Below are 26,626 nucleotides of genomic sequence, written 5' to 3' on the forward strand. Positions count from 1 at the left end.
GGTCAATCTTTACCTCAAGTGAGCCTGCCTATTGTCTTTTTGCACCTAAGGTAAACATACCTTTGAAATGTCAGAGTAATCTCCTTTTCCAGACCCCTCAGGGCACAACCTCTGCACCAGGGCATGGACAACAGAACCCCTCATAGTTACATTTGCTTCCAGGATGTCACTTCTGTGTACTGTAAACTGTAGTTATTAACTATCCTGTACCCACCAATGGAAAGATGTGGCTCTCCGTTTCACTTTTTATCTAATCTCAGAGATTCTCCTGCATTGTTTTCTCCTGCCCTTTAATCTACCACCAATGACTGTCATGTAACCCTTCTTACACCTCTTCTTTTCATTCTAAAGTATAAAATAAGCTGCAAAACTGCCATTCTCTGGTGCATTTTCTTAATCCATTGAGATTTTGCTTCCCAGTAATTGTCATCAGTTTGACTCAAGTAAACTCAAAAAATTCTCTATAGGTTTGGATGTTTCTTCTGTCTGTAAGGGGCAGGCAGGGTCTCTGTTGGCTATGGGGCTGGGCCTGGATGGAAACCTTAGTCTTTGGCATTCAGCCGCCCAAGCCCAGCCAACCAGAGCTCAGGGGCCTGCCTCGGCCTGCCCAGCTGCCCGGCCACCCCGCCACCCGGCCACCCTCACCCGTGTTTTACCCAGGCTGCGGCAGCTCTCGCCATCTGGCTCCAGCACCCATCCCTCGTAGCAGGAGCACTTCACACTGAACTTGTTCTGGTCGCACTTCTGGCTGCACTTGAGGTGCTTGGCACAGTAGCTCTGGATCTGACAGGTATGGTTGTCAAGACCCAGTTCCATGCCCAGAGGGCATGAGCACACAATGCCTTCCCCAGGTGCCACTGAGCAGTTGTGGCTGCAGCCTCCATTATTCAGAGAGCACTGGTCTGGGGGGTAGGGATCAGAGGACAGGATCAGGGTCAGGATCCCAGAGGAGGCAGGACCATGGCCCTACTGGGCCCCAAGTCCAAGGGCAGTCCAGACAGAACCCTGGCACCCTGCCCATGACATTCTTCTTTTCCATTCCTGGCCAACTCTCTGTCCCACTGCCTCCCAGGCTTTCTCAGCACCAGTGTTGGGACCCCAGCACCCACCATCAGGACCACCCCTTCTCCTTCTCTTCCCTTCCCAATCATAGCAGCATCTCTCTGGTCCCTACTTCCTTGCTGCTTCTTGAGGCCATGGTAGAGGCCCCAGCTTTTTGTCTCTCTGGGAGGATTGCAAATCCATTCCCTTTTCCTCTATCTCTTCTGATCTGGGGTGAGGTACAGTATGGAATGTCCCTCCCTGGGTCCTGACACACCCTGGGATCTGCCAGCCCTGACAGATGACTCTGTCAGCAGTTCTCAGAGCCTGTCCCAACCCGCCTTATCTCCCACTCCTCTCCTTTCAGGAACCCGATGCTCTGCCTGGCTCACAGGAGATAAGGCAGCTCTGCTCCGTTCCTCATCCCCAAGTCACACCACGTGGCCCTCCCTGACCCCCATTTCTTTTGATCTTGAATGCATACCCACCCCTTCTCACTCACTCTGAAAGATCTGCCCATCTTTGAGAACCCAATTAAATCCCCACCTCCTCTGGGAAGCCTGCCCTGACCACATCAATACTCAACCCGGTGCCTTCATCTCGAAAGCCAGCTCTGCGCTGCTCTACAGTGTGAGTGTGGGTGAGGGGTCTGTGCCCACAGAGGGGCTGCACTGCACTGTCTCCACAGTACTTTAGGAGCTGTGTGATCTTAGACCGGTTATTTAACCTCTCTGTATCTGTTCTCTCATCTGTAAAATGGAGATGATAATAGTATCTGCCTCACAGGGCTGCTTTATGAATTAAATGCTATAATAGTGTGATGAACTTAGCACAGCCTCTTGCTAAGGTGAGTGGTAAATCAACATGGGTTGTTGGTAATTGCTCTGGGTACTACTCGCCCAGCAGCCAGAGCTGCCCTTTCCTAGTCTCAGACCTCTCCCCATAGAGCCTGCCCTGTTCCACATGCCCTGGCCCTGGTCCAGACTCTACCCAGCCACCCTCCCCACTCCTCTCCTGGGGCCTCTCCTAGGCCTGGGCCTCACCGCAGAGCTCTCCTTCATCGGAGCCGTCTCCACAGTCATCGTTGCCATCGCACAGCTTGTCGGGGGGCAGGCAGACTGAGGTGTTGTTGGCACAGGGGTGCGAGGGTGGCCTGCAGGCCAGAGACTCACAGTTCTCCTCGTCGGAGTTATCTTCACAGTCACTGTCGCCATCACACACCCATGCTTTGCTAATGCAACGAGCTGAGGGATGGGTATAGTATGAGGAGCCAGGCCTGGGCAGTAGGGCTCCCTATGTCCTTCCCAGACCCAGTGGAGTTCTCTAATAGGTCATGACTGTAATGCCTTAGGGTCCACTAGGAACCTTGAGGCTTTTTCTGTGAAATTCACACAGGCAGCGAAGAAGGCAGGAATCTATAGGAGGTGGTGAAGCTCAACTTTGGTGAGGGTTTTGGTTCCCAAGGCCTACTGCAGGCCCTGGCCCCTTCATGTCTTCTCCACACATCATGCACATGCTTTTCCTATGTGGGCTTTTGCCTCAATGTCCCCACCTCCATCTCTCACGGTATAGTGCTATCTCTACTCTCAGTATGGTTTTTCTCCTGTCCATGTTGCCCCATTCCAACCTCCTCTCAATACTTCTTTTTACCGGAGTCCTTGCAGCCGAACTTGACATTGGGGTCACACACGTGGGTCACTCCCTCACAGCTCTTCTCGTCACTGGAGTCCATGCAGTCAGTGTCTCCATCACAGCGCCACCGCAGAGGGATGCACAGCCCATCCAGCCGGCATTGGAACTCATCACTGTGGCAGCCACCGGGAGGCCTTGTGGCTGCAGGGGAACAGGTAGAGGGTACTGGGTGAGGGTAGGGGCTCAGGTCAGCCATTCCCATCTCTGCCTTCCCAATCCCGCTGATGCTAAGCTCAGCCTGAGGCTATGAACAGAGACAAGGATGAATAGCTCTCTGAGAACTGGACACTCCTTGGAAGCACTGAGAGTCAGGCATATTACACCTCCCAGGACCCCAAAGATCATCTTATCTAACCTCCCTATTTTATACACAAGAGCTCGACTGGATAAGCAATTTGCTAGGCCAGAGCTCAAATGCCCCCCACCTTAGCCTAGCCTATATTTCATTCACTCACTCCACAGACACTTATTGATCGCCTACTGTGTGACAGGCACTGTTTCAGGTGCCAGCATGAGCAAGACAAAGTCCTTACTCTCATGGAGCTGAAGTTCCAGTGGGAAGGACAGATAATAAAAATGGGTCATAAAAATCCAGAATGGAATTGCAGGTAGTGATCAAAGCTATGGACACAAAGCCAGGTCAAGACTAGAGGGGGATTAGGATGCTGCTTTAGATGGGACGGTCAGGGAAGGCCTGTGAGCAGGAGACATCTGAGCAGAGACCTGAATGGTGAGAACCACGAGAATACCTGGAGGTGTATTCCAGGTAGAGAGAACAGCTAGTGCAAAGTCCGAGACAGGAGTATGCAGGGTGTATTGGAAAAATGCCCAGGGCACATTTGAGGCTGCACAGCCTGAGCAGAGTGCAAGAGGAGATGAGTGGCAGGAACACAGGTCAGAGAGGTCACGGGAGCCCTGGAGGCCTCAGAGCAACATTTGGTATTGATTTTTTAAAATATATATATATCTTTATTGTTGAAGTATTACAGATCTCACCCTTTCCCCTCACCCCCCCATTGACCCTCTCTTTCCCACTCTTGTCCCCTCCCCAGGCCTTCGCCTCACTATATTGTCTGTATCCACAGGTTATGAATATATGCATATAAGTTCTTTGGTAATCTCTTCCTGCCCCCACCCTTCTTCCCTCTGAAATACATCAGTCTGTTGCATGCTTCCACGTCTCCGGATCTATTTTGTTTGTCAGTTTATTTTGCTCATTAGATTCCACATATAAGTGAGATCATGTGATAGTTATCTTTTTCTGACTGGCTTATTTCACTTAGCATAATATTCTCTAGGTTCCTCCATGTTGTCACAAAGGGTAAGAGATCCTTCTTTTTTACAGCTGCATAGTATTCCATGGTGTAAATGTACCACAGCTTTTTTATCCACTCATCTACTGATGGGCACTTGGGCTGTTTCCAGTTCTTAGCTATTGTAAATAATGCTGCTATGAACATAGGGGTGCATGTATTCTTTCAGATTGGTGTTTCTGGCTTCTTAGGATATATTCCTAGAAGTGGGATCACTGGATCAAATGTTAGTTCTATTTTTAATTTTTTGTGGAAACTCCACACCGTATTTATTCTAAATATGTAGGGGGTGGTGGGGGGTAGATTAACCAAAGAACATATCATATATGCATAACCCATGGACAATAAATAGTGTGTTGAAGGCCTGGGGAGGGGCTGGAAGGGTGGGTGGCGGGGGGTCAATGGGGACAAAAAAGGGGACATCTGTAATACTTTCAACAATAAAGAGAAATAAAAAGAATAATAATAAATAAATATGTAGGGAGCTACTGTAGGCTTGAGGGCAGGGCTGGGGCACAATCTGACTTCAGTTCTGCAGGATCACTCTAGCAACTATGCTGAGGTCTGACTCAGGAGGCTGGGGAAGGGGCAGGAAGAACAGCACCTGGGAGGCACAGGTGGCTATGTGCCAGCCTGACCTCACATTCACCCTGCTACCGAAGGCCCCGCTTTTCCCACCTGCCCCGCCATGAACATGGCCAATGCTCTCATCTTGTGCCTGGACTTTAGCAGCAACCTCCAAGCTGATTTTCCTTCTTCAGGGCTCCTGAACCGAATTCTAATCTAATCCTCTTCCAGGACTTTCTTCCAAAAGACCTCCTACATCACATCACCTTCCAGCTTCAAAATCCTTCGAAGGTCCTGGTGCCTGACTTGCTCCTGCTGTAATCTGCCCCCTTCCAATCAGCCTCATTCCTCACTGTCCCCTCTGCTCTGAGGGGCCTCACCCGGCCCCATTGGCCTCTGAGGGAGTGTTCAGTTTCACCCTCTGTTCTCCAAGCCACCCCACCCTCACCCTGCAGACCCTCCAGCTGGTCCATTTACCCACAGTCTAATCCCTCATCAGGCTCCAGTTCAAATCCCACCTCCTCCGGAATGATCCCAGACCATTTCAACTCACAACCATAGTTAACAATTGCTACAACTATGACATCACAGTTCCTATGTGCCAGGTCCCCACCCATCTCCTCTCATTTCCTAGAGGAGAAAGCTGAGGCTTAGAGGAAGCAACTTGCACAAGTTTGCCCAGCTTGTAAGTAAAGCTTTTCCCACCAGGCCTGTATACAGGCCTCCAGGGATCCCTTCTCAGGATCCCAAGGCACTATTACCCATTCTCCTCACCCAGCCTTTATCAGCAATGGTGCTGGAAACTCAGTGACTGTCTCCTGTGCCTGGTGACTCTCCCCATCCTCCCTCTCAGTGCTGGGCCACAGTGAGTGCTCAGTGCTCAGTAGTGTTCCCACTATGTGCACCTAACTTGACAAAGCAGAGATTGTAGGCTGGTGGCTCAGGGGCCAGATGAGGCCTGTGGAAAGAGTTTGGCCTGCAGTGTTTGTAAAAATTTTAAATTTAATTGCCAGTTGTTGTGGTTTGATTTGTGTTCCCTAAAAAAGATGCCGAAGTCCTAACTCATAGCACCTGTGACTGTGACCTTATTTGGAAACAGGTCTTTGCAGATGATCAATTTAAGATGAAGTCATTAGGGTTGGCCCTACTGCAATAAGACTGTGTCCTTGCATAAAGAGGAAATATAGACACAGAGACAGACACATACACAGGGAGAATGCCACGTGAAGATGAAGGCAGAGATTGAGGTGCAGCATGTACAAGCCAAGGAATGCCAAAGATTGCCAGCAAACACCAGAAGCTAGGAGAGAGGCCTGGAGTCGATTCTCCCTCACAGCCCTCAGAAGAAACCAATCCTGTCGACATTTGGGTCTTGAACTTGTAGCCTCCAGAAATGTGAGACAATAAATTTCTGTTGTTGAAGCCACTTAGTTTGTGGTACTTTGTTGTGGCAGCTCTAGGACACTAATATATGTAGTTTAAAATGGGTAGATTTCACATAAAAATCTGCATTTCTCACTTCTCTTGAAGCCAGGGTAATCCTGGGTCTATATTCTTCCATGGTAAAAATCAGCCAGAGTGAGAAACCAACGCGCCTTGAAAGGGTCTGTGCCTTCCGGTAAACTCAGCTCCACTGCCCTCTGCCTAGGTCCTGAAGGGACCCTCACAGAACCAGCCCCTCTCTCCTTTGGTCCCCACTGTACTCATTCATCTCTACCCCGCTGAGCATCCCCTTTCCAAGCTACCAGGTCCCAAACACAAGCCATGTGCTAAGTGCTTTCTGTGCATGGTCTCACTGAAACCTCCCCATCAACACCGTGATGTTGGTGCTATTATTATCTCCACTTTGCAGATGAAGCGCACAGAGGCCATCGGGATGAAGTAACTTGCTCAAGGCCACCCAGATAGTAAGTAGCAGAGCTGGAGCTCAAACCCAAGGCCACCCAGCTGCAAAGCCTGCCATCTTAACAGCATGTGACACTGAGTTCTCGGCAATCTCTCTCTCCCACAGGACTGGAAACTCCTGCAGGATAAGAGCCATGTCTGGGTTATCTCTGACTCCCAGATGGCAGCGACATGCAGTGGGGAGGATAGATGGATGGGTGGAAGGCTGAGTGACTGGCATATGGACAGTCTCGCCCGACCCTGCTGGCCCCAAGTGCCTACCCTGATTGGTGCAGTTGGCATGCGTCTCATCGCTGTAGTCCCCACAGTCATTGTCCCCATCGCAGGTCCAGTGCTCTGGGATGCAACGCCCACTGTTGCACTTGAACTGGGTGCTAGAGCAAGAGTGGCTGCAGCCAGCCTCGTCACTATTGTCCCCACAGTCATTGTCTGGGGGGAGGCAAGAAGGGGAGAGGCAAGGAGTGGGTCAGCAAGCAGCTTTCTCTGCGGCTCCAGCTGGGGCCCCCACTCCCACCTCCCGATTCCCACCCCCAACCCCCACTGAGAAAAAAACAAACAGAAAAGACACAGAAACTGCATAGACTGCAGCATGCACCATGGCCCACATGGGGGGAGGGAGGGGGCGGGCGCCAGGAGGGCCCTTCCCTGAGTCCCAGGAGCTGAGGGAGAGGGGCACAGGACATGTTCCTTTCTCTTAGGCAGGGTGTGGGAAGAGGAGTCTGTTTGCTTTGGGGAAAAGGCAGGGATTTCTCTGGTTTTAGAGGGAGAGAGAAGGGAGGAGTGTAGTTGAGGCCTCTCTGCTGGGGACTGAAGGGCTTTATCAGGTCCCGCCCTGAACACGGGCATTCTGGGCCCCATGCGCTGAGCACCCAGCTCACAAGGGCACTGCCTACAGCTGGGAAGGGTCAGGGGCCACTGGAAGGCATCTGAGGGAGACCGAACAGATGTCTTGTTTTCCAGGGGCTATGGACTTCCCTGCACACTTTCAGGAGACTTGCTCTGGAAGACGGTTTGGTTTTCCCCATGGATAGTGTTCCAGCCTCTTTTCCAGCTGGATTTGCTTCTCTAACTTTCTTTTCCCCCTCTGTCTCGGTCTCCTTGTCCCCTCCCGTCATCTCTCCTCTGAGAGGTTCCCTCTGCCCACTCTGCTTCTTTCCTTCCCATTGTTTGCTTTCTTCTGTTGCCTCCTCTCTCTCTCTCTCCTTCTCTAGCTTTTCCTTCGCACCCTAGGAGCTCTGGGAGGGGGGCTGCCTGGGAATCCTGAGCGTAGCCAGAGGCCAGCTGGGGCTCGGGTGATGGTGCATGTGCTTCTATGCACTGACCGGCAGGCTCAGGACAGGTCTTTTCGTCAGAGCCGTCCCCACAATCCTTCTCTGAAACACAGAAACCGCCAGGGCAACCATTGGCACACGAGACACAGCAAAGATGAGGGGCAACACGGCGCTGACCCAGTCCATCCTCTCACATGTTAGCCAGGGCGGGAGCCACTGGTACAACACGTCACCACACCACACAGACAATCAGAGCCCTGAGACGGCATACACACAACAATCCACTGGCCCCGTGGCTCAGGGCTGACATCACCTGGTCCATGGCTGACCGCCAGGTGGGCTCCTGAGTCTAGAGCAGGAGCCTGGAGGGTGCACCAAGGACTTCAGGAGATGGGGTTTGTGGGGAAAAGGGAGCTGGATTCTCGCTGCTCTGTCCCTCCAGCCCTCTCCTCCCAGTCCTTCTTGCTTATCTCTCCCCTGCCCCCGAGCCTCTGCCAGAGGATAGACGGCTCAGGCCCTGCCTGGGGAGGAATGGTGCAGGTAGGAGATGGGCAGGGTCCCCCTCAGTCCATCTTGCTTCCCCCACAGCATTTATGGCTCATTCTCCTTTCTCCCATCCAATCCAGTGGGGCCTCAGTGAACTGGAGGGAGACTCTGGCTTGATTCTAAAAACCCTTGGGCCTTACACCCTGGGGCCTGGGTGAGGCTTCTAGCTTTCCTGGGAATCAGGGCAGGTGAAGGAAGGGGTGCTCTTACCATTGTCGCATCGCCAGTTGATGTTGATGCATCTGCCATTGTTGCAGGTAAACTGAGTCAGGGGGAAGCAGGTTGGATAGGCTGTCAGGGAGAAAGTGTAGCTGAGTAGGGCACCCAAGATTATGCAGCATCATAGCACCGAGCACGTAGGTGCAGGGTGCCTCTTGTAACCAGCAGCCCTCAGTGCAGCCAGACAGGGGAGAGAAGGCTAAGCAGCAATGCCTCAGCCTGAAACTGGCCCTTTATCTGTACCTCCCTGAGCATTTGATTTTAAAGCTAGCAGTTACCAAACATGGGCCCTGTGCTGAATGTTTTTCATGCATGGTCTCACTGAACTCCACATCAACACTATGATATGGATGCTATTATTATCTCCACTTTGCAGATGAAACGCACATAGACCAGTGAGACTAAGTAATTTGCTTAAGACCACACAGAATTAACTTGCAAGGCCTTTCTAGCCCCCAACACCCTGTCCCTAGGGGGGATATCCTCATGAGTGACCTCCTTCATGCCAGCCTGGCCTCCTTGTTGTCCCTCTTACCGCACGAGGCTGACTCATCTGAGCGGTCCCCGCAGTCATCGTCCAGATCACATGTCCAGGAGATAGGGATGCAGCGGCCACTGGCACAGGAGAACTGGTTGGGTGGGCAGGTACGAGCTGAGGACAGGAATGGGTGTGAGTGCTCATAGTCTTGTCCCCCTTTCTTAACTGTCCTTTCTCTTCTTATTCTCTGTGTAATAGGAAGTCTTCCCAAGGGTTTCAAAGTCATTTCTCTCAGAGAATTTCAAAACCACCTGCATCACCTCATCTCTCGAGGGGGTTCTGGTATCCTTCAAGGAGGACATCCACCCTGCCTTGCTTTTATCTCCCATCTGGAGCTGTGCTCTGTCCCCTGCAGGCTCAGTCCTCCCAGCCAACCTTGTCCTTCAGGGGAAGGGGACAGCACCCCTCTCCTCCTGCTTGGGCTCCATCCTCTCTATCCCAATGCCCTGCGCTCTCTTCTTTCACCTGAGGCCCTCTGTCTTTCCAAGCCTGGCTCCCCACTACCCAGCCTCTTTGACTGAGGGGTTCCCAGTGTGGTCCACTCCCTTGTTCCACACCTGAACAAGTGGCATTGGACTCGTCTTCACTGTTCCCACAGTCATTGTCCCCGTCACAGAGCCAGCGGTTCGGGATGCACCGGTTGTTCTCGCACTTGAAGCGGTCTGAGGGGCAGGTGTGCTGATCTGGGGAAAGAACAGGTCAGAGGTCATTGAGAGGGTGGGACCCTGCTTTCCTAGCAGGCAGAGAGCTCCACTTGCTGCCCTGCAGGTCCACCGTCCAATGGAGAGGGCAGGTGACTCACGACAGAGGGCGGAGGCCTCGTCACTGTTGTCCAGGCAGTCGTTGTCTCCGTCACACTTCCAGCGCTCCTGGATGCAGCGGCTGTTGGCACAGGCAAACTCGCCCGGCTGGCACTGGGGTGGGGGCACGTAGGATGGGTTCGCTGTGGGCACCACAGGGGTGTGAGGGGGAAAGTCAGACCCAGATCATGGGTCAGGTACTAAGCTCCCTGTACTTTGCTCGTTTTATTATTTAAAAATAATACACAGGATAATTTTAGCTAGTGCATAATTTCTTCATGAACAAATTATCTGGATGAAAACTGCAACTCTATCTCAAGCCACAGGGTGATGTTTACTCTAGCATGTCCCAAACTTCAGCTTCCATGAGAGTGCAGAGTCCCCCACACTTGCACCCACTGAGCAGACCACTCCTTACCCCTCCCTGCCATCTCCATCAACTGCTCTTTGGAAGGTGTTTCTGGGGCTTTCGGGGCCTGCCATGGTCCCTGGACTTCTTCCTTCACAGATGCATCCACTCCACCAGCAGGAGTGAAAACAGGCCCAGAACCCTGCAGGCTCCTGATCCTGTCCCCCAGCACTTACACCTCACCACTACTGTCTGCCCTGGGCTATTGGAAGTAAAATCACTGTGCCCTTTGTGTTTGCATCAGTAACCTCAAGAAGCATAGGACTCTCATTTCAGACTCTGTCCCTGGACCTTACAGCTCTGTGCATAACCTTTCTGACCCATCTCTCATCCCCACTCTACTCCTTAAACCTTCCCATGGGTCCCATGGGTGGCTATTTTCTCTCACACAGCCCAAGGACCACTGGGCCTGGGGGTTTCCACCCTGCTTCTCAGTACTGCTTCCGACTACTCTCCTTTCCCTTCTCTGAAATATCTGAGTTGACTTTCATGTTATCCGACCATCCCACCCTTTATTTCTACAGGCCCCAGGACTGTAAGGATGAAAATCCTGTCATCCTTAAGGGTTTTCAGATCCTGGCTGAGTGTCACTTCTTCAAGATCACTCTGCTTTAATTCTTGGTGATTTCAATGTCCATGTAGAGGATTTTTCCTATACCCTGGCCACCCAGTTCCTCTGTCTGCCAGCAGAGAAACTGTTAAGTAAATTATGGAACTTTTACTAAATGAAACTTTTAGTCACTAAAAATTCTGCTTACGTATTCATGACATATAGTCAAGCAACAAAAGCAGGAAACAGAACAGCATGTGCAGCATGATTTCATTTAAGAAAGGTAAATGTGCAGAGAAATGTTTGGGAGGATTCTCTTCCCAGTGGTAACAGTGGTATCAATAGGGGGTGGCATTGGGGTGACTTGTACTTTCTCCTTCGGTTTTCTATAATGTTTATTTATTTATTTATTTTTGTAACGAGCACGACCTACTTTTATTTTAAAAATGAGTCTATTTAAAATATTGCAAGAATAATACAGAAAATGCTATGAAGCATATGAACTCAAAAGGGCAGAGGATATTTTATATACAGTACGAATACAGGTACATAAAAACCAACCATAGAACCCACTCAACTTACCACAATGCTGACAACACAGTGGGGTTCGTTGGTAGGATTTGGGCTTTTTTTCTCTAATTTCTAATACTTAGAACTATTGTTATATTACTTTAATAATGAAGAAATAATTATAAAAGAAGAATATTTTCTTCTTTCCATAGCTCTCTTGCTCATTACTAAGTTTCCCCTAATCTTTGTGCCCTCTTGTATCCCTCTTGTCCCCTCCTCCTGGTCCCCAGAGCCTTCTCTTGCCCCACCCCTCACCTCCTGCTGCCTCAGTAGGGCCCTCTTTGCCTCCTTCATCTCTGATTGGACTCTGTGGCCTCCTTTTATGGGGGTTGGCTTCCCTGCCTCCCTCCCCAGCTGGGCCCTTCGTACCCAAGCAAGTGACACCGTCTGTGTCCAACACCTGGTCCTCGGCGCAGGCACACTGGCGACTCCCAGGGGTGGCCAGGCACAGGCTGCTGCAGCCACCGTTGTTCACCCGGCATTTATTGGTACCCACTGTGAAGGAGGGCCGCGGGGAGGGGTCAGGGGAGGAGAGGAGGACAGTAGATGGAAGGGAAATGAGAAGATGGGGGGAGATGCATTAAAATGAGGAGACAGAGGGAGAATACATTGACAGGACCATGAGCATGTTGAAGAAGAGGAGGTGTAGGCATGGGGCAGGGAGGGAGACAGGAAAGGAAGGGCAGGAAGTCAGGTGCAGGTGAGGTCAAAAAGCTGCAGGCAGACCCCCTGGGACCCTAAGCCTGATACGGAATGTGGGTCTCACTCTAAGGGCAAGGGTTGGGGGCCCCTCTTTTTGAGAGCCTCAAAAGTCAGAGTCTAAGATCCCAGGGGGAGTGCCTTCTTCTCTGCTCCCCTCCCGGGAGTCTCACCCCCCATCTAGGTCCCACCCCATCATCAGTCCCAGCCCCAGGGGGTACCTTGCTGCTGCTGGGCATCATACATGCGGATCTCAAAGATGGGGGGCCGCTCACTACGCAGAAGGGTCACGGTGGGGGGTGCACCTCCTGTGCCCCGTTCCAAGCGATAGACACTGCCACTCCGGTACTCAGTCCAGAAGAGGTAGTTGCCATGGTGACACAGGCCAAAGGCATGATTCAGCTCAGGACCCTCATACACAATCTAGGAATGGATAGGAGGTTATTAAAGGGCTGGAGACAAACAGGGGGACTAAGGCAGGCCTAGAGAGGTTTCTACTTTGTATCCTCATTCATCCATATCCTGGGTATGTGTCTTGTTTCCTCCATTAGCCTGGGAGCCCCTGAGGCTGATAGTTTTGCACAGAGTAAGGTGCCAGACCCTGAACCCAGCAGGAGGCTGATGGTGAGCTTGTCCACACTGTCTTCTCTTGGGCCCATTCATATCCTTCATATCCCTCCAACATGCACGTGCACTCACATACCACACACACACACAAAGTGCTGCAGACAGTCAGAATTCATATGTTCATTTTTTCACCTGACAAATATTTGTTAGGATTTATTAAAGGCAAACCAGTGGTAGGCACTAAGAAATGAAAAAGACACTGTAATCCAGGGTAGAAGAAGAGGTGGCCCATGAGCAGGGCACCAGGTAAGGAGGAGCTGGGGTGGAGGCAGAGAGAACTGCATGAGCAACAGCAGAGAGAGAAGCACCTTCTGACGTGTGCCGGGAATTACAGGCTGTGGTCAAGCCCACAGACAACACACACGGTCAGGATGTACTCTAATAGAGGCAATTGTCTAACAACACAGCACATAAGACACACAAGCACACAGATGCACATATCCATGGGGACACTGGTAAACACACAGGAAGCCCATAGGCTTAGCCACACACAGATGTCCACACATTCACACACAGGGAGCCTCACCCACACACAAAAGTGATCTGGCACACATATGAACACCCACACACAGGTGCACGCCTGCCTACCTTTCGGTCTGTGCCATTGAGCAGTATGGTCTCGATGCGGTCATAGAAGGCATCCACCCAGTAGAGGCGCCCAGCTGGAATGTCCAGGCTCAGCCCATTGGGCCACAGCACTGTCTTGGAGGTGACAAAGATGTCTCGGTGTGAGCCGTCCATCCAGGCCCTCTCCAGCCTCCCACGCCGGCTGTCCTTGGGGTCCTCTTCCCAGTCTGTCCAGTACATCCACCTGTGGGCAGCAACTGGTCAGCACCACATGAGCCATCCCTGCCATCAAGAGCGTCCCTATGATCCCAATCCTTGTGTGTTGTCTCAGAGTCCCTCACAGGGAGAGTTTTCCTGCCCTGCTCAACCGTGGCCCACACATTTCATTCATTTATCCCTCCATTCAACAAATATTTGAAGAGTGCCTAGTGCAAGCTGGGCACAGTCTGGCATTTGGGGACCCAGAAAAGACCAAGGTAGCCCAGGCTCCAGCTTTCCTGGAGCCCATGTCTTACCCTGGAAGACAGATAAGAAATAAGGTCTCACACATCGGAGAATGATAAAAACCAGGAAAAACACTAAGCTGGTGATGGCATGGAGAGTGACCAGGCAACAGATGAGGAGGAAGGCCCCTCTGAGGAGGTGGCATTTGAGCAGAGGTGTGAATGCTGAGAAGGAGCTAGATCTGCACGTCCCTGGGAATTCAGGCAGAGGAACTACAAGAGCAGAAGCCCTGAGGCAGAAACAGCTGGGGTGTCTCTTTGAGGCACAGACAGGGGGCAGTGAGAACAGAGCTTCCAAGTAAAGTGCAGATGAGGTCAAAAGAGCTGCAGGCAGAACCCCATAGGACCCCCGCCTGATAAGGAATATGGGTCTCTAAGGGCTGGGGAATTCCAGGCAAAGGAACTAGGAGAGCAGAAGCCCTGAGGCAGAAACAGCTGGGGTGTTTTTTTGAGGCACAGACAGGGAGCAGCAAGAACAGAGCTTCCAAGGGCAGGAAGTAAGCTCACTCTAAGGGCAGGGGAGCCAGCAGAGGGCTCTGAGCTGGGAGTGACAGAATCAGGTTTCGATGCATGTGTTTAAGGCATCACTCCCATTGCCTTGAAGACAGGGAAACCTTCACTTGTAGCTTCCCATTCTTGCCTAAGCATCCCACCTAGGCTGCCCTCCCTGTTCACTCTCTGTCTCATCTCCCACTTCTGAGACCCACAGGGTGCTGGGCCCACCCAACCCAAGGTCCTGGGAGGACTCACCCATTGAGTGGATCCACTACAATGGCCCTGGGGTGTGTCATTTTGCCCTCTATTAAGGTCTTGCGGGTTTGAGCAGCTTTCTCCAGCCTGGCCACGCTGATGGTCTTCTTGGGCCCATCATCCGTCCAGTACAAATTGTCCCCCATCCAGTCCACAGCCACACCCTCCACATTGTGGATGCCTGCAGGGAATGAAGGGGGCAACGATGGAGAGTCGCAAAGGAAACTCAAAACTGCCTGGCCCTGACCCTTAGGATGCACATCCTTTGAGCAACTTGGCTAGTAGGGAGGGCAGGGAGTCCTTTGTGCCCAAGACAGTGGGTGGGACAGGGATGAGAGGCTGGCTGGAGGAAGGAGCTAGAAGATCATTTGTGTTGCTTATCTGCGTTGAGGCACAAAGCCTCTCAAAGCTGCACGTGACAGCCAGCACACACGTACATGGCAGATGTGGGCTCTCAAGTAAGGGCATGTCTGGGCCTGAGCTAGGGTGGACAGCTGCAGGAATGTGCTCTGGGTACAAGTGTGATGCCACATCCCAGGCCTAAAACTCCTGAGCTAACAAAATTAATAAATTAGGAAGTGATTTTTCACTTAGCTAAAGGCTTCATCTCCATTGTGCTTTAAATAGCAGTTCCCCTGGCATAGGGAACCCCAATTTTTCTTGATGAGGAGTTACTTTTGATTTCTCTAAAGTCTTATGATTGCTGACTGCTGAGGTTCTCTGACCTGTCGGGAAGGGTGGGGAGGAGGGCAAAGAGTGGTAACTGGTGTCAGCTAGATCGATCAGTTAGGGAGCCCTACCCTGGGGGCCTGCGTGTAGGTTTGGGAATTCCTAACGCTGGCAGGGAAGGGGCAGAGCTCAGCTCACAGCCTCCATGCAGATGGGTATTCAGAGGACAGTGCACTGTTGACCTGCCCAAGCAGCCCAGGGGGAAAAACTGGATTCAGTCCACAAAACACAATTTTCTCAGGACGTGTAAACACGCAGCTTTTAGCAGCACAGACCCTGTGTGTGCACATGGGTGTTGGTGTGTCTGCTCTGATTCAAGGCCTCAGGCCTCTCCCAGGCTGTGTGCTACGTGCAGCTCCAGGGCTTGAAGCCAATGGCTGAGAGACCATGAGTTTTCCCAAGGGCTGGCAAGGACGACCTATGCTGCCTAACCCATCCATCCTCCTGCCTCTTGTCAGCTCAGCCAAGAAGGGGGTCACACAGGGGTCAGCCTGTCATCCCCTCATCTCCATGCCAACCAGCCTACAGCTAGCCAGTCAGCAGACAGCTCTACATGCTGAGAGGGCATCGGGAGAGATGCCTAGGCCCCAAATCGCTTCCCATCCCGGGAGGGTGATGTTCCTTGGGAGTCCTATCTGCACACCTCCCATTTCTGGGGCCCTTACCATCCTTCAAGATGGTCTCCCGCTCAGTGCCATCGATCTTCTGGCGGCCAATAAGGTAGCTGGTGGTGTCGGCAAAATAGATGAAGCCAGTCTCAGCGTGGAAGTCCAGGGCCCGGGGGTTCATGAGGTTCTCGATGGGAATCATGTGCTCGTCTGGGACCTTGGCCCCCATGTCCATGCCCCGGATGATGCCTGGCCGGCCCTTGCCATACACAAGGAACAGCTCGTGTTCCGGCTCTGGGGCAGGCACAGACGGAGGCACAAAGTCAGACACACACATGCACACACACAACCACCACCCGGCCTTGGGAGCAGTGGCCCAAGGGGCTGCAGTGCCCCCTCTATACTGGGTCAGGGGCTGTGGGGGCAGCAGAGGCTCCAGGTCACAGGGACAGACACATAAACATATAAGGCCCAGGGGACAACACCTTAGGGTTTTACCTGTCCCCAGGGGTGGGAAATGGGACAAATGTAGCAAGTAGCATGTTTTCAGTTAAGTGCACTGGTCAGTAGTGATATTAGTGGCCCAAAAGGAGTACCTTCAAAATATGTTGGAATCTGATCACTTTTCACCACTTCCTCTGCTATCATCCTAATCAAAGCCACATCACTTCTTGCCTACACCACAGAAGTAGCCTCCTGCCACTTCCCTGCTGCCCGTCTTGTACCAGCAGCCAGCGTGATGTTTTTTACAAATGTAAATCAAATAATGTCATTTCTCTGCTTAAAAGTTGCCAAGCTCATACTGGCCTCAGAGCCTTGGCACTGCCGATTGCCTCGGCCAGAGATGCTCTTCCTTCAGGTAGCTCCTTTTCCTCACTTCACAGATTGTTTGGCTAAAATTTCATCTCTACAGAGACAGCTTCCCCAACCGCTCTATCTAAACTGGAGCCCTCATGTCATCGCTGACTCTGTTCTCCATCTATTTCCTTCCTAACATCTACCACCACCTGAAGTTTTATATTTATTTGTTTGTCTGTCTCCCCTGCCAAACTATATACCCTGGAGGACAGAGATGACATCTACCTGTTCACTGCTGAATTCTTATTTTAGGACAGTGCCAGACACATAGTACATGCTCACTATTTATTTGTGGAAGGAAGGAAGGAAGGAAGGGAGGAGGGAGGGGCCAGTTTACAGTCTTCTAGGGAGCCGGAGTGGGATAGTGGGGAAAGCCTTGTTTTCAGATGTGAGTTCAAGTTCTGTGACTGCCCCTTACTAGTGGTGAAACTTTGGGCAAGTTCCTTCATCTCTCTGCATCTCAGACAGAAGTAGTAGGGTTGTGGGGAGGCAGACAAGGACACCCTCCTACCCTCCCCCCGCAGGCACCCACGCCCTGCCCTTCACTCACTCTTGCACGACTTCCCATCACTGCCCAGGCTGAAGCCGGAGCGGCAGCGGCAGGTTCGCGCCTTGTGGCTGTTGGCCAGCAAGCAGATGTCGGAGCAGCCACCAGGCTTCCCGTACTGGTCGTTCTCACAGGCGTGGCTCCTCACTAGGGGCAGGGAGGAGAGCTGGTTAGGACCCTCAGAGTCTCTGTGCCTAGGACTTGAGAATTCCTGAAGTCTGCCCACATTCCCTTTTGCTGTAGTCTTTGTGCCTATTGTCCCATTTGAGGACTTAGAAACCACAGGGCTGAAACTCCTTTGCCCCACCACAACCTAGCCACTCAGGTGGGGGCTGCTGTGGTCAGGGAGAGTCACACAGTTGCCCATGCCAGGTGCTTCTCCTCTAGACCAGCCAGGGAAGGGGCTGGGAGGGACACTCTATTTCTTAGCAGAAGGGAGAAGGGCTCCCTAGGGGTGAGATCTGGAGGCTGAGGGGCAGGAAGGGGCTGGCAGAGGAGCTGAGCAGCCAGGGGACATATAGTCTAGGGTGTTATATGGTTAGGAGAAGCAGTCATAATATGAGAGAATCAGGGGTTCCCTCAGGACGGTCCCTGGAGGGGCTGTGGAGCTTTGCTTACCTCGGGGCTGACGTCGCTGGTGGTAGATGTGGAGGGCGCCACCCTTGTCCACACGGGTGACGACCTGGTAGTCGGTGCTGTTGAAGCGGTTCACTCGGATCACACTTGTCTTCTGCTGGGCGTTGGCATTGTCCGAGTTGGTAGCGTAGAGATAATTCTCAAATACGGTCAGGCCATACAGATGCTCAATCTGAGATGGGCAGGCAGGAATGGTCAACACAAGACAAAGAAATCCTCCCTCTGCCTCTGGAGAGCCCTTCAGCTTCTCATCCAAACTCCATTATTTGTGTTCTTAAATTCATTCCATAGTTGTCTAACTCTATGCTTTACTCCTCCTCTGGCTGAACTATCCTGTTCTTGAGATCTTTGCTTGTCAAAAATCCCACTCATCTTCACCGAGCATCTCTTCGAAGAGTTTCTGGTATTTTTTAACCAGAGATGGTCTCTCTGTCCACACTCCATCTTTCTGGCCATTTTGCCCTGTCTGGTGATTTGTGGACTTAGCCCACCTAGTCTGCTCAAACTCCTTGAGGGCAGGAATCCCATCCTCCACGGAATCAGGCACACAGTAGATTCTAGATTAAATTGGAGTTGGGGCCTGAACTCATTCCACAGAGAACATTCTTAGCCCAACTCCAGCCCCCAGCTTTAGGAGGGTCGAGAGGACAGACTGGCTCCAAGCAAGCTCTGTAACAGACCCGCTGCCCACATAACTTATCTAAGGTAACCAACTACCCCAGTTTGTCCAACACTAATGGGTTTGCTGGTTCGTGGGACTTTCTGGGCTAACACCAGGACAAACCGAGGCAAACAGAGATGGCTGGTCATCCTAATTATCCCAGAATGGAGTCCCATCTCTGAGCTGGCAGGGCGTCTAGATGAGGTTCCTAGTTATGTGACCTCAGGCAAGTCCCTTAACTTCTTGAACACTGCTATTTTCTTCTGCCAAAAAGGAACTGAGTCACTTATCTGCTCATCTTCCAGGGTTGTCGTAAGGATCAAATCAGAAAACGGAAGAAAAGTATCTTTAAAATGACTGTTCCCATCAGAGAGGAAGTTATATCCTGGCCTTTCCCCAAAGTGCTTGTGACCACTCCCTGTCCCCCAGAGCCCCCTGCCCCCCGCCCATGGTTCCCTGTGAAGGCTTCCCCTCACCAGGATGCCCTGGATGATGGTCTGCCGGCCCTTGCCCTCGTAGTCCACCACTTCAATGTAGTCCAGGTAGGCATCAGCCCAGTAGACAAGGCGGCTGACCAGGTCCAGTGTGATGCCATGAGGAAACACAATCTTGCTATCGACTAGCTTGGTGCGATTCTGCCCATCCATGTCACAGCGCTCCACCTTTGGGATCTGCCCGTAGTCAGTGAAAAACACTTTCCTGTGGGCAGACGGCACATTAAAAGGGTTCTGGACACTGGGTACCCATCCTTCCACTGTAGCCTCTGCCTCCCCCCTTTCAGGAGAGAGCCCCTGACTGCGCCTCTTACCCCATTGTAGGGTCCAATGCAATGCCCTTGGGGTTGTAGAGCTCCAGGTCTAGCAAAGTGACACATGTGTCTCCATTTCGGTTGCAGACAAAGATCCTATCATCGATGTCATCCACAAAGTAGAAGTTGCCTGTTAGCCAGTCAATGGCCATCTGCTCCACGTCTGGAGAGTATGAATGAAAGAGCTATGGGGGGAGGCCATCCCACAGACATGCCCACCTTTTGCTGGTGCAGAGCTCATTGCTGGAAGCCCACTTCCTCTGGGGCATTCTCCTCCACCAACCCAGGCTACGGCTGTCTCTTCTCCCTGGGCTCTTACGGGAGTTACCAGCAGTGGCACATTTTGTCTTGTGATCTTTGCCATCTTTCTACCTATCTGGTCTCTCCAAGGAGAAGTCTCTGAGTATCTTCCCTCAGAGCCACACTCCCCATGCCGAGACAGGATAGGCACACAGGGAGCACTGGGGAAGTGTTGATTGGTACAAGCTTCCTTAACTCCAGCCCCTCCTTGAAGCCCATCTTCTTGAAGTCCCCAGAAACAGTGAGGACAGTTTCACTAGCTCATTTTAGTTGTTTTTTAAAATCTGCTTTTACTTGACATAAGAGCACTCAGGCTAATTAATTTAGCCTATCTTTATTTTTGGCTGCACTTTAATATATGGTAAGTTGAGTTATCCCACGCTAGCCAGAGCTTTGACTGGAAGCTGTTACATGTTGCATGACTTTTAAAAATGGAAAAGCAAGGCACTCATCAATAAATCCAATCTGAGAGAAAAGTGCTAAAATATGGTGCCCATATGGATGGAAAAGGGAAGGCCCATGGTGGCCAAAGGTTGGAACCAGTGATATGGGCCAAGTTTCCTCTATTCACCCCCATTCCTGTTTCTTCAATGTCCCTATTGCTCAATTTCTTCATGTTAAGGAGGGCTGGAGGAGAGAGCGTGTAAGAGGAGGGCCATCAAAGGACTCTGAAGGCAAACTGAAGCATGGCCGAGCAAGAGGGGGAGCTTCAGAAGGGTGGGTGTGGGGGAGAAGGAAGGAGACCAGGTGCCACACTCAGTCTATGCCATGGGTCTGGAGAAGATACAAGAGGCCAAAAAAGGCTGAAGAGAGTAGGGGTGGGATGAGGGCGGAGGGAAGTCTAAGAGGCAGGAAGTCTGGGGACAGGGACCCCTGTTGACCTCCTCAGGGGCCCTCTTCTCCAGGACCCACTGGCTCTGGTCTGCCCACTGTCTTCTCCAACTACCACCCTCAGAAGTGATACCTCTTGCAAACTGGGAAATTTCCAAGAAACTGACTCCCTGGAACCCCTGCCTTGCACCCTACCTCCACCAATATACCCCACAGGGAAAGAAAACTCTGGATGACCTGCCTTCTGCTGAAATTTACTTTCATTACTCACATTCAAGCCAGTGGGGATTATTCTGCCCCACACGGCTATAGGTGTGATGACTGGGCATTCAGCTCAACCCCTGCTTAGTCCTTCCCTCCCCGCAGGGACTCAGGGTCTGTTCCCTAACAATGGGTGGGGGTGGAGGGCAAAGGGAACAGGAACATGGCTCCCAAGGAACTTGGCTGGGCCCTGACACTGACTCACGGTCACAGGACTTAGGCTGAGGGAGCGGGGGGGGGGGGGGGGGGGGGGGGAGCCAATTTGAGGCTCTCACTAAACTTGTTTCTTCTTCAGGTCCCCCCTGTTGAAACCCACTCCAAGGTGACTAGAGAAAGGTCACATGGATGAGTTTTCTCTGTAAGCGTGATGCACTGAACCCAGCCACTCTATGCTCTGGGTCCTGGTACTGACATGAGCGGAGAAAAGGGCAGAGCGGAGAAAGGGGCAGAGCAGTCTGGGGATGTGGGTCCCAGGCTGAGTAGGAAGAGGGCCCAGTGCAGGGGTAAGGTGATCAAAATGTCCCACACACCGTTACCACAGAGAAATCAGATTAAAATGAATGCTGCTGGGCTGCCTCCAGAGGAAGCCAAAGTCCCAAAGCCCCAAAGTGGGGGGGACTTGCCCACAGCCCCAGGCAGCCAGCAGGGTGGTTGAAAGGCAAACAGGGCTGTGTGCCCTTTACTTGGTGGCATGGTGGGGGTCTGGGGGTTACTGGCATGTAGACGAGCTTCATCATTCGAAGCTGTTTTCCCAGCACCAGCTGGTGCAGCTGTGTCCTTCTCTTCATTTCCTGAGGCTTCCTTGAGTCACTGCCCAGCCCCAAGGCTGGCAACACCCTGCTCTGCTCCCCACCCACCCTTCCCTCAGCAAGAGGGGAAGAGGAAGAAACGTGAAGAGATTTAATGCCCCTCATCCAGGTACAGCTCTGCAATCAGCCACCCCCAACAAGCATCAGGACATTGGGGCCTCCCCCTCCTGGCTTACATTCCCTTCCAGTTCCAGGAAGAAAGGCAAAGGGACCATCCTGCTCTCAGATATTTACCCTTGGCCGGTCTCCCCTTCCACCTCCCAAAGGCCAGGCAGGGCCCCACTCAGCAGGCCGGTGAGGAGTTGGCAAGAACTGGAGTCCCCAGCCCGGTTTGGCCTCCCCTTTGGTATTTTTGCAGCTGGAGACTATTAGTTGCAAGCAAAAATCCTTTGTTATCCAACCCCCCTCCACCACATTATTTTCCTCTCTCCTAAAGTCCAGATTCCTCTGCTCGCCCCACCACGCATATGCACACATTTGCATGCATGCACACACACACACACACACACACACACACACACACACACACACGCTTGGCCACTCACACTATTCCAAGATCAGTACAGAGATGGGCTCAGATTGGGAGAGGGTGCCTTCTTTCCAGGGCTCTCCCGCAGGCAGTGTCTGGGCCACTTCCCTCTGTCTGTGGCATGGGGCAAGCGGAGTCCTGGGGTTGGGCCTGGAGGACCTGAGCATTCTGGCCCCACAAACCCAGAAGGTAGCTGTCTCTTCGTGGTCCAGGCTTCTCAGGGCTGACCCACCCCAGCACACCCTCCAGAGGGGTTCTGGCCAAAGGCCCCCAAATCCTGAGGACAGGAGAGTCTCAGGTAAACCCAAGTGGAGAGAGGCTGTGTTGTAGGAGGAGTTTAGGGGGTGGCTTGGAGTCCTAGGAGTTAAGGATTCCAGCATAGAGAAGGCCACAAGGAAGCTGGGAGAGAGAAGAGACAGTCAGAGGAAAGACCGCAGCCTGTGACGTTGCAAAGGACTTTCAGTTCCAGGCCCTAGAATAGACCTGGGTGTGTGTTTATAAGTGCTGAGCCCTCCCTGAACCCCAACCCCAATGCTCAGCACTCTGTACTCCCCACAACTCCAATTTTTCTCAACTTCTCTGTCATTCACAATGTTCACGAAGCAGTTCCCTAAATAGTGGCTGCTTTTCCAAAAACAGGCCCCACTCCATTCCCAAGAAGACCTCAGCTTCAGCTGCAGGATTCCAGTCACTCTGCCTAAAATAAATCCGGGGGAGGACAGGGGCTTCTGTGCCCTGAGGAAATATCCCCAACATGTCAACATACCCAAATATTGTAGGATAGGGTTCAAGGACCCTGGGTGAGGAAGAAGAATCTCATTAACCATAACCATAACCTCAGGGAACACACTGCATCTCGCCCTTACTTCCGGAACCTCCCCACTTCTCTCATCACTCTGCTCTGCCCTGGGCCCAGTCTGGGTTTGAATCATCATTCTGTCACCTTCTGCGGGACTATGGACAAGTTACTTAATGTCTCTGAGTCTCAGTTTACTCATCTGTAGAATGGGATGGTTCATTCATAGCACAGGGCCTGGCAGACAACAAACACACCGCATATGGGCACTGTGGTTTGTACCAAGCTCTCCCCTTTACCTCCATCCTTGCCAGAGCCCTGTGGCATCCTGACTAAAGGTAGACCCTCCAGGTGCGCAGTTTACAGGCTCCCCTAGCCCTAGTAGTTCCTTTTATCACAGCCTGTTTACCTGACTACAAATATTGAGAGGCCAGGGCACTGTCTTTCATCTTTGTCCCCAGCTCCTGACACACATGTACTGATTCATTCAACAAATATTTGTTGAGTACTGAGTCCTCACTCAGTTGTCCTAGAGTCGGGACATCACTTTTTCCCTTTCCTTTTACTGCCAGGATCCTCCTTCTCTGGCCTCTGGATGCCCAAGACAGTGGGAGAAGACATCTGTCTGGTAATCCTGCTTGGGAGGGTGGGGGGAGGGCTGGGGAGATAATCAGGAGTCTGGGGCTTGGCAGAGCATTGCTAAATGGCATGTCCTCACGATCCTGTTTCCTGCCAGGTCCTGACTTCAGCTCTTCTTGCTCCACCAGCAAGTCTGGGACTCAGCCACACAGTGTCACCTCTGTCCCCTGGGCCCCCTCCCTGCTCGTAATTCCACCTGGGGGGGTATGCCCTTCTTCCTTCCTCTGCCTGGCCCAGGTCCACAGAGTATTCAGTCCTGGGTTCCAGGGATGAGCTGCCTGGATTCTGCAGCTCTGACTTAGGATCAGACCCAGGGTCTTTCCGCTGTTGAGAAATCCTTACTGGGCTCTAAAACACATCTCTCTTGCTTAAGTTCCTTCCTTTGGCTTGAAAACAGTAGGGAGGGGGTGTTGGGAGTAGGCTGGGTGGAGAGGCGACTTCAAGGAGACAGCAGGGGAGAAGAAGACAGAGCTGGAGCTGTGCCAGAGACATAGGGTTGTCCTTGGCCTGGGAGAGGAGAGGAGGGCCGTAAAATAATAGAAAATTCGAAATGGGAAGCAAAGGCACCAGGATGCGGAGGACCCAAGGCCAAAGAGTGAGGTGGCTAGAATCCCTCAATATTCTGACACCCTGTGGGTAAGAAAGGCCAAGGAAGGGGGCAGCTGGCTTTCATGCATAGTCTGTAAGTGTTCCATGGGTATGGGATAGGAGGTTGAGAGGGCTTGGAGTGCCCATTTCAGTGGGAAGATAGCTCCCCTTCCAGCTGGGGAAGCCAGTTCATCACAGACTCAGAGGGGTTGCTGTCTGCCCTCTTTGCCTTCCTTCTAGACAAATCACTGTCCTATTTCCTGTTGTGATTTTAAATGTGAACACACACACACACACACACACACACAAGGGAGCGAAAGGAAAAGTGAAGTTGGCCAGCTGGAATTGGAGACCCATTTCGCAACCTTGCTGCCTGCAGCTTAGAGGGCCTTTTCTTCTTCTTCCTAGGGGGCCTACCTCCTTGTCCCCATGCAGCAGGGTGCAGGGAAGGAAACCCTAAGACCCCCGAGTGTCCCCCCAGAGCATCTCCTCATACACAGTCCAAAATTAAGTGACTTCCACAAATCTTATGTCTTTCAGTTCCTCTATTTGCAACCTTAGAATCTCCCCTTACCCCCCGACACACTTTCTCAGGACCCCACTCCTGTAGTCTGCCCTTATTCTTTCTGCAGTGGAAACATCCTGAGAACTGAAAACAGGACAGGTCAGAGGAGCACAGCTTAGGCAATGTAGGCCTGGGGGTTAGGTAGGGTTGGGAGACTTGACTTTCAGCCCAGCCCAGCCTAGCCCAGCCCAGCCCAGCCCAGAGGCAGCCCTATAGGGGGCTCCATGGGCGTAAGGTTCCCAAAGAAGGTGGTCAGAGGTCGGGGGTTAGGTGGGCAGGCCAGGCCTGGCTCTGCTACTTCCAGACCATTGAGCTCTCTGGGCCTCAGTTACCAGAACTTCAGTCTTTTGTGTATCACTCAAAATGTTCACCATGTTTATGTAGCGTTGTACTGTTATTTACCTATTATTTCTTTAAATCAACTCACTTATTTTGCTGCATCCTAAACAATCTACAAAATCATGGATTTGATAAGCTAGTTATAGGAGTTTCCTAATAAGTATCAAATAAAAACAAAACTATAATAAAAAAAAAGTACATCTGTGTGTGGCCTAAAATCAAGGCATCTCTGCTTTGGGTAAGGCAGTATTAAAAACCAAAAGGCTAGCCTTGGTCTTCCCTAAGGGTGTCTTATTACTCATTGTCATGTTCTTAGTCATGACATCACAGTCCTCAGAGACCTCCCATCCTCCTGGGACAACTGAACAGGTGAGAACGGACCCTTGGGTGACATTCCAGGAGGGTGGGGGGAGGGATCACCCCAATCCAGGGCAGTGACGCCACTGGGGCTGCAGGAGGAAGGCCAGCAGCCTAGGCTTGGTAAGGGAAGAAAGTGCACATACACACCTTTCAGAACGCTGGGGATGTTGGTCAGTGGATACCCCTACTCTTGAGTACAAACAGAGTGAGGAACTGGGATGAAGACAAGAAAGTGCAGGAGCTTCCGTCCTGAGATTACTCTACAAGCCTCTCCTAGAAGCTAAACTGACCACTGGTCACCCAAAGGCCTTGGAGGGGCTCTCTAGGGCTCTAAGGGCTCAGAGCAGGTCTGGCTCACACATGCCCCAGGGCCCATGTGAAACAGGCTTACTTCCTGGCCTCCTTCCTTCTTTCTATTCTATTTCTGTATCCAGAGTTTTCTTTGGGACAGGCTCCCTCTCCTTCCCACACCAGCAGGGGGGCTTCTCTTGGTCTCTTGGCCTCTGGGCTCCAGCACCTCTCAATTGTCAGACTCCTCACTCGTGCATGGGGCTCTGCCCAGGGGTCTGATGGAGGTCACAGTCATAGCCAAGAATGGGGTGATTGCAGGGAGGGCTACCCCAGAGGGCAGAAAGAAAGCAGGAGAAATCAGCAACCTTTCTTTTTTGAATCCCCTTTGGGGAGCTAATTATAGGCCAGCAGCCCACTGCACAGGTGAGTGCCTGGGACCAGCCACCCTGCAGGCCATTCAGTTCTTCTGGGATGGAGGGGGTGTGTGGATAAATTGGGGATGTGGGGAGGGCACTAGGGGAGAGACACTTCCTACTTCCTCAGCTCAGGACCCATAATTAGTTTGTGGGATGAGAGCAAAACAACCATCCTCAGGGTGACAGCCAGACATTCAGGCGGCATGGGGTGTAGGGTGGGGGCAGGGCGGGGAGGAAGGGACAGAGGCTGGGGCAAGAGGAGCCCACTTCTTCACCCCACTAGCATTTCTCCCAGAACCTTGATCTCTTCCCGCCTCTTGGACTCTGCCCCAGAAGGGCCCAATGAATCTAGCAGACTGGGAGGCAAGGGTGTGTTTGCCAAGGGAGGGATAACTGCCTGAGGTTATTTCCTGCTTCTCCTGGGGAGGAAGGCAGAAGAGGGGCCAGGCTAGAGCAAAAGCAGAGAAGGTTCCCATCAGGGCACCCCT

General features: G+C 52.0%; 1 protein-coding gene across 1 annotated transcript in view; it reads right to left on the minus strand.

Moving 5' to 3' along the window:
* The window catches only part of LRP1 (LDL receptor related protein 1), a 78,274-nt gene that overhangs the window by 34,904 nt on the left and 16,744 nt on the right, over nt 1-26,626 (minus strand). Inside the window, exons 7-23 of the mRNA XM_016224470.2 lie at nt 19,415-19,577; nt 19,083-19,305; nt 17,928-18,117; nt 17,313-17,456; nt 15,962-16,198; nt 14,568-14,748; nt 13,336-13,558; nt 12,342-12,543; nt 11,791-11,916; nt 9,895-10,035; nt 9,650-9,775; nt 9,090-9,206; nt 8,546-8,626; nt 6,780-6,947; nt 2,692-2,874; nt 2,085-2,285; nt 657-902 (exon numbers count right to left, since the gene is read on the minus strand). Coding sequence (XP_016079956.2) covers nt 657-902; nt 2,085-2,285; nt 2,692-2,874; nt 6,780-6,947; nt 8,546-8,626; nt 9,090-9,206; nt 9,650-9,775; nt 9,895-10,035; nt 11,791-11,916; nt 12,342-12,543; nt 13,336-13,558; nt 14,568-14,748; nt 15,962-16,198; nt 17,313-17,456; nt 17,928-18,117; nt 19,083-19,305; nt 19,415-19,577 — 2,952 coding nt within the window. The remainder of the gene's footprint in view (nt 1-656; nt 903-2,084; nt 2,286-2,691; nt 2,875-6,779; nt 6,948-8,545; nt 8,627-9,089; nt 9,207-9,649; nt 9,776-9,894; nt 10,036-11,790; nt 11,917-12,341; nt 12,544-13,335; nt 13,559-14,567; nt 14,749-15,961; nt 16,199-17,312; nt 17,457-17,927; nt 18,118-19,082; nt 19,306-19,414; nt 19,578-26,626) is intronic.

The sequence above is a fragment of the Miniopterus natalensis genome, chromosome 2, assembly GCF_054644295.1.
Source record: "Miniopterus natalensis isolate mMinNat1 chromosome 2, mMinNat1.hap1, whole genome shotgun sequence".
Classification (NCBI taxonomy): domain Eukaryota; kingdom Metazoa; phylum Chordata; class Mammalia; order Chiroptera; family Miniopteridae; genus Miniopterus; species Miniopterus natalensis.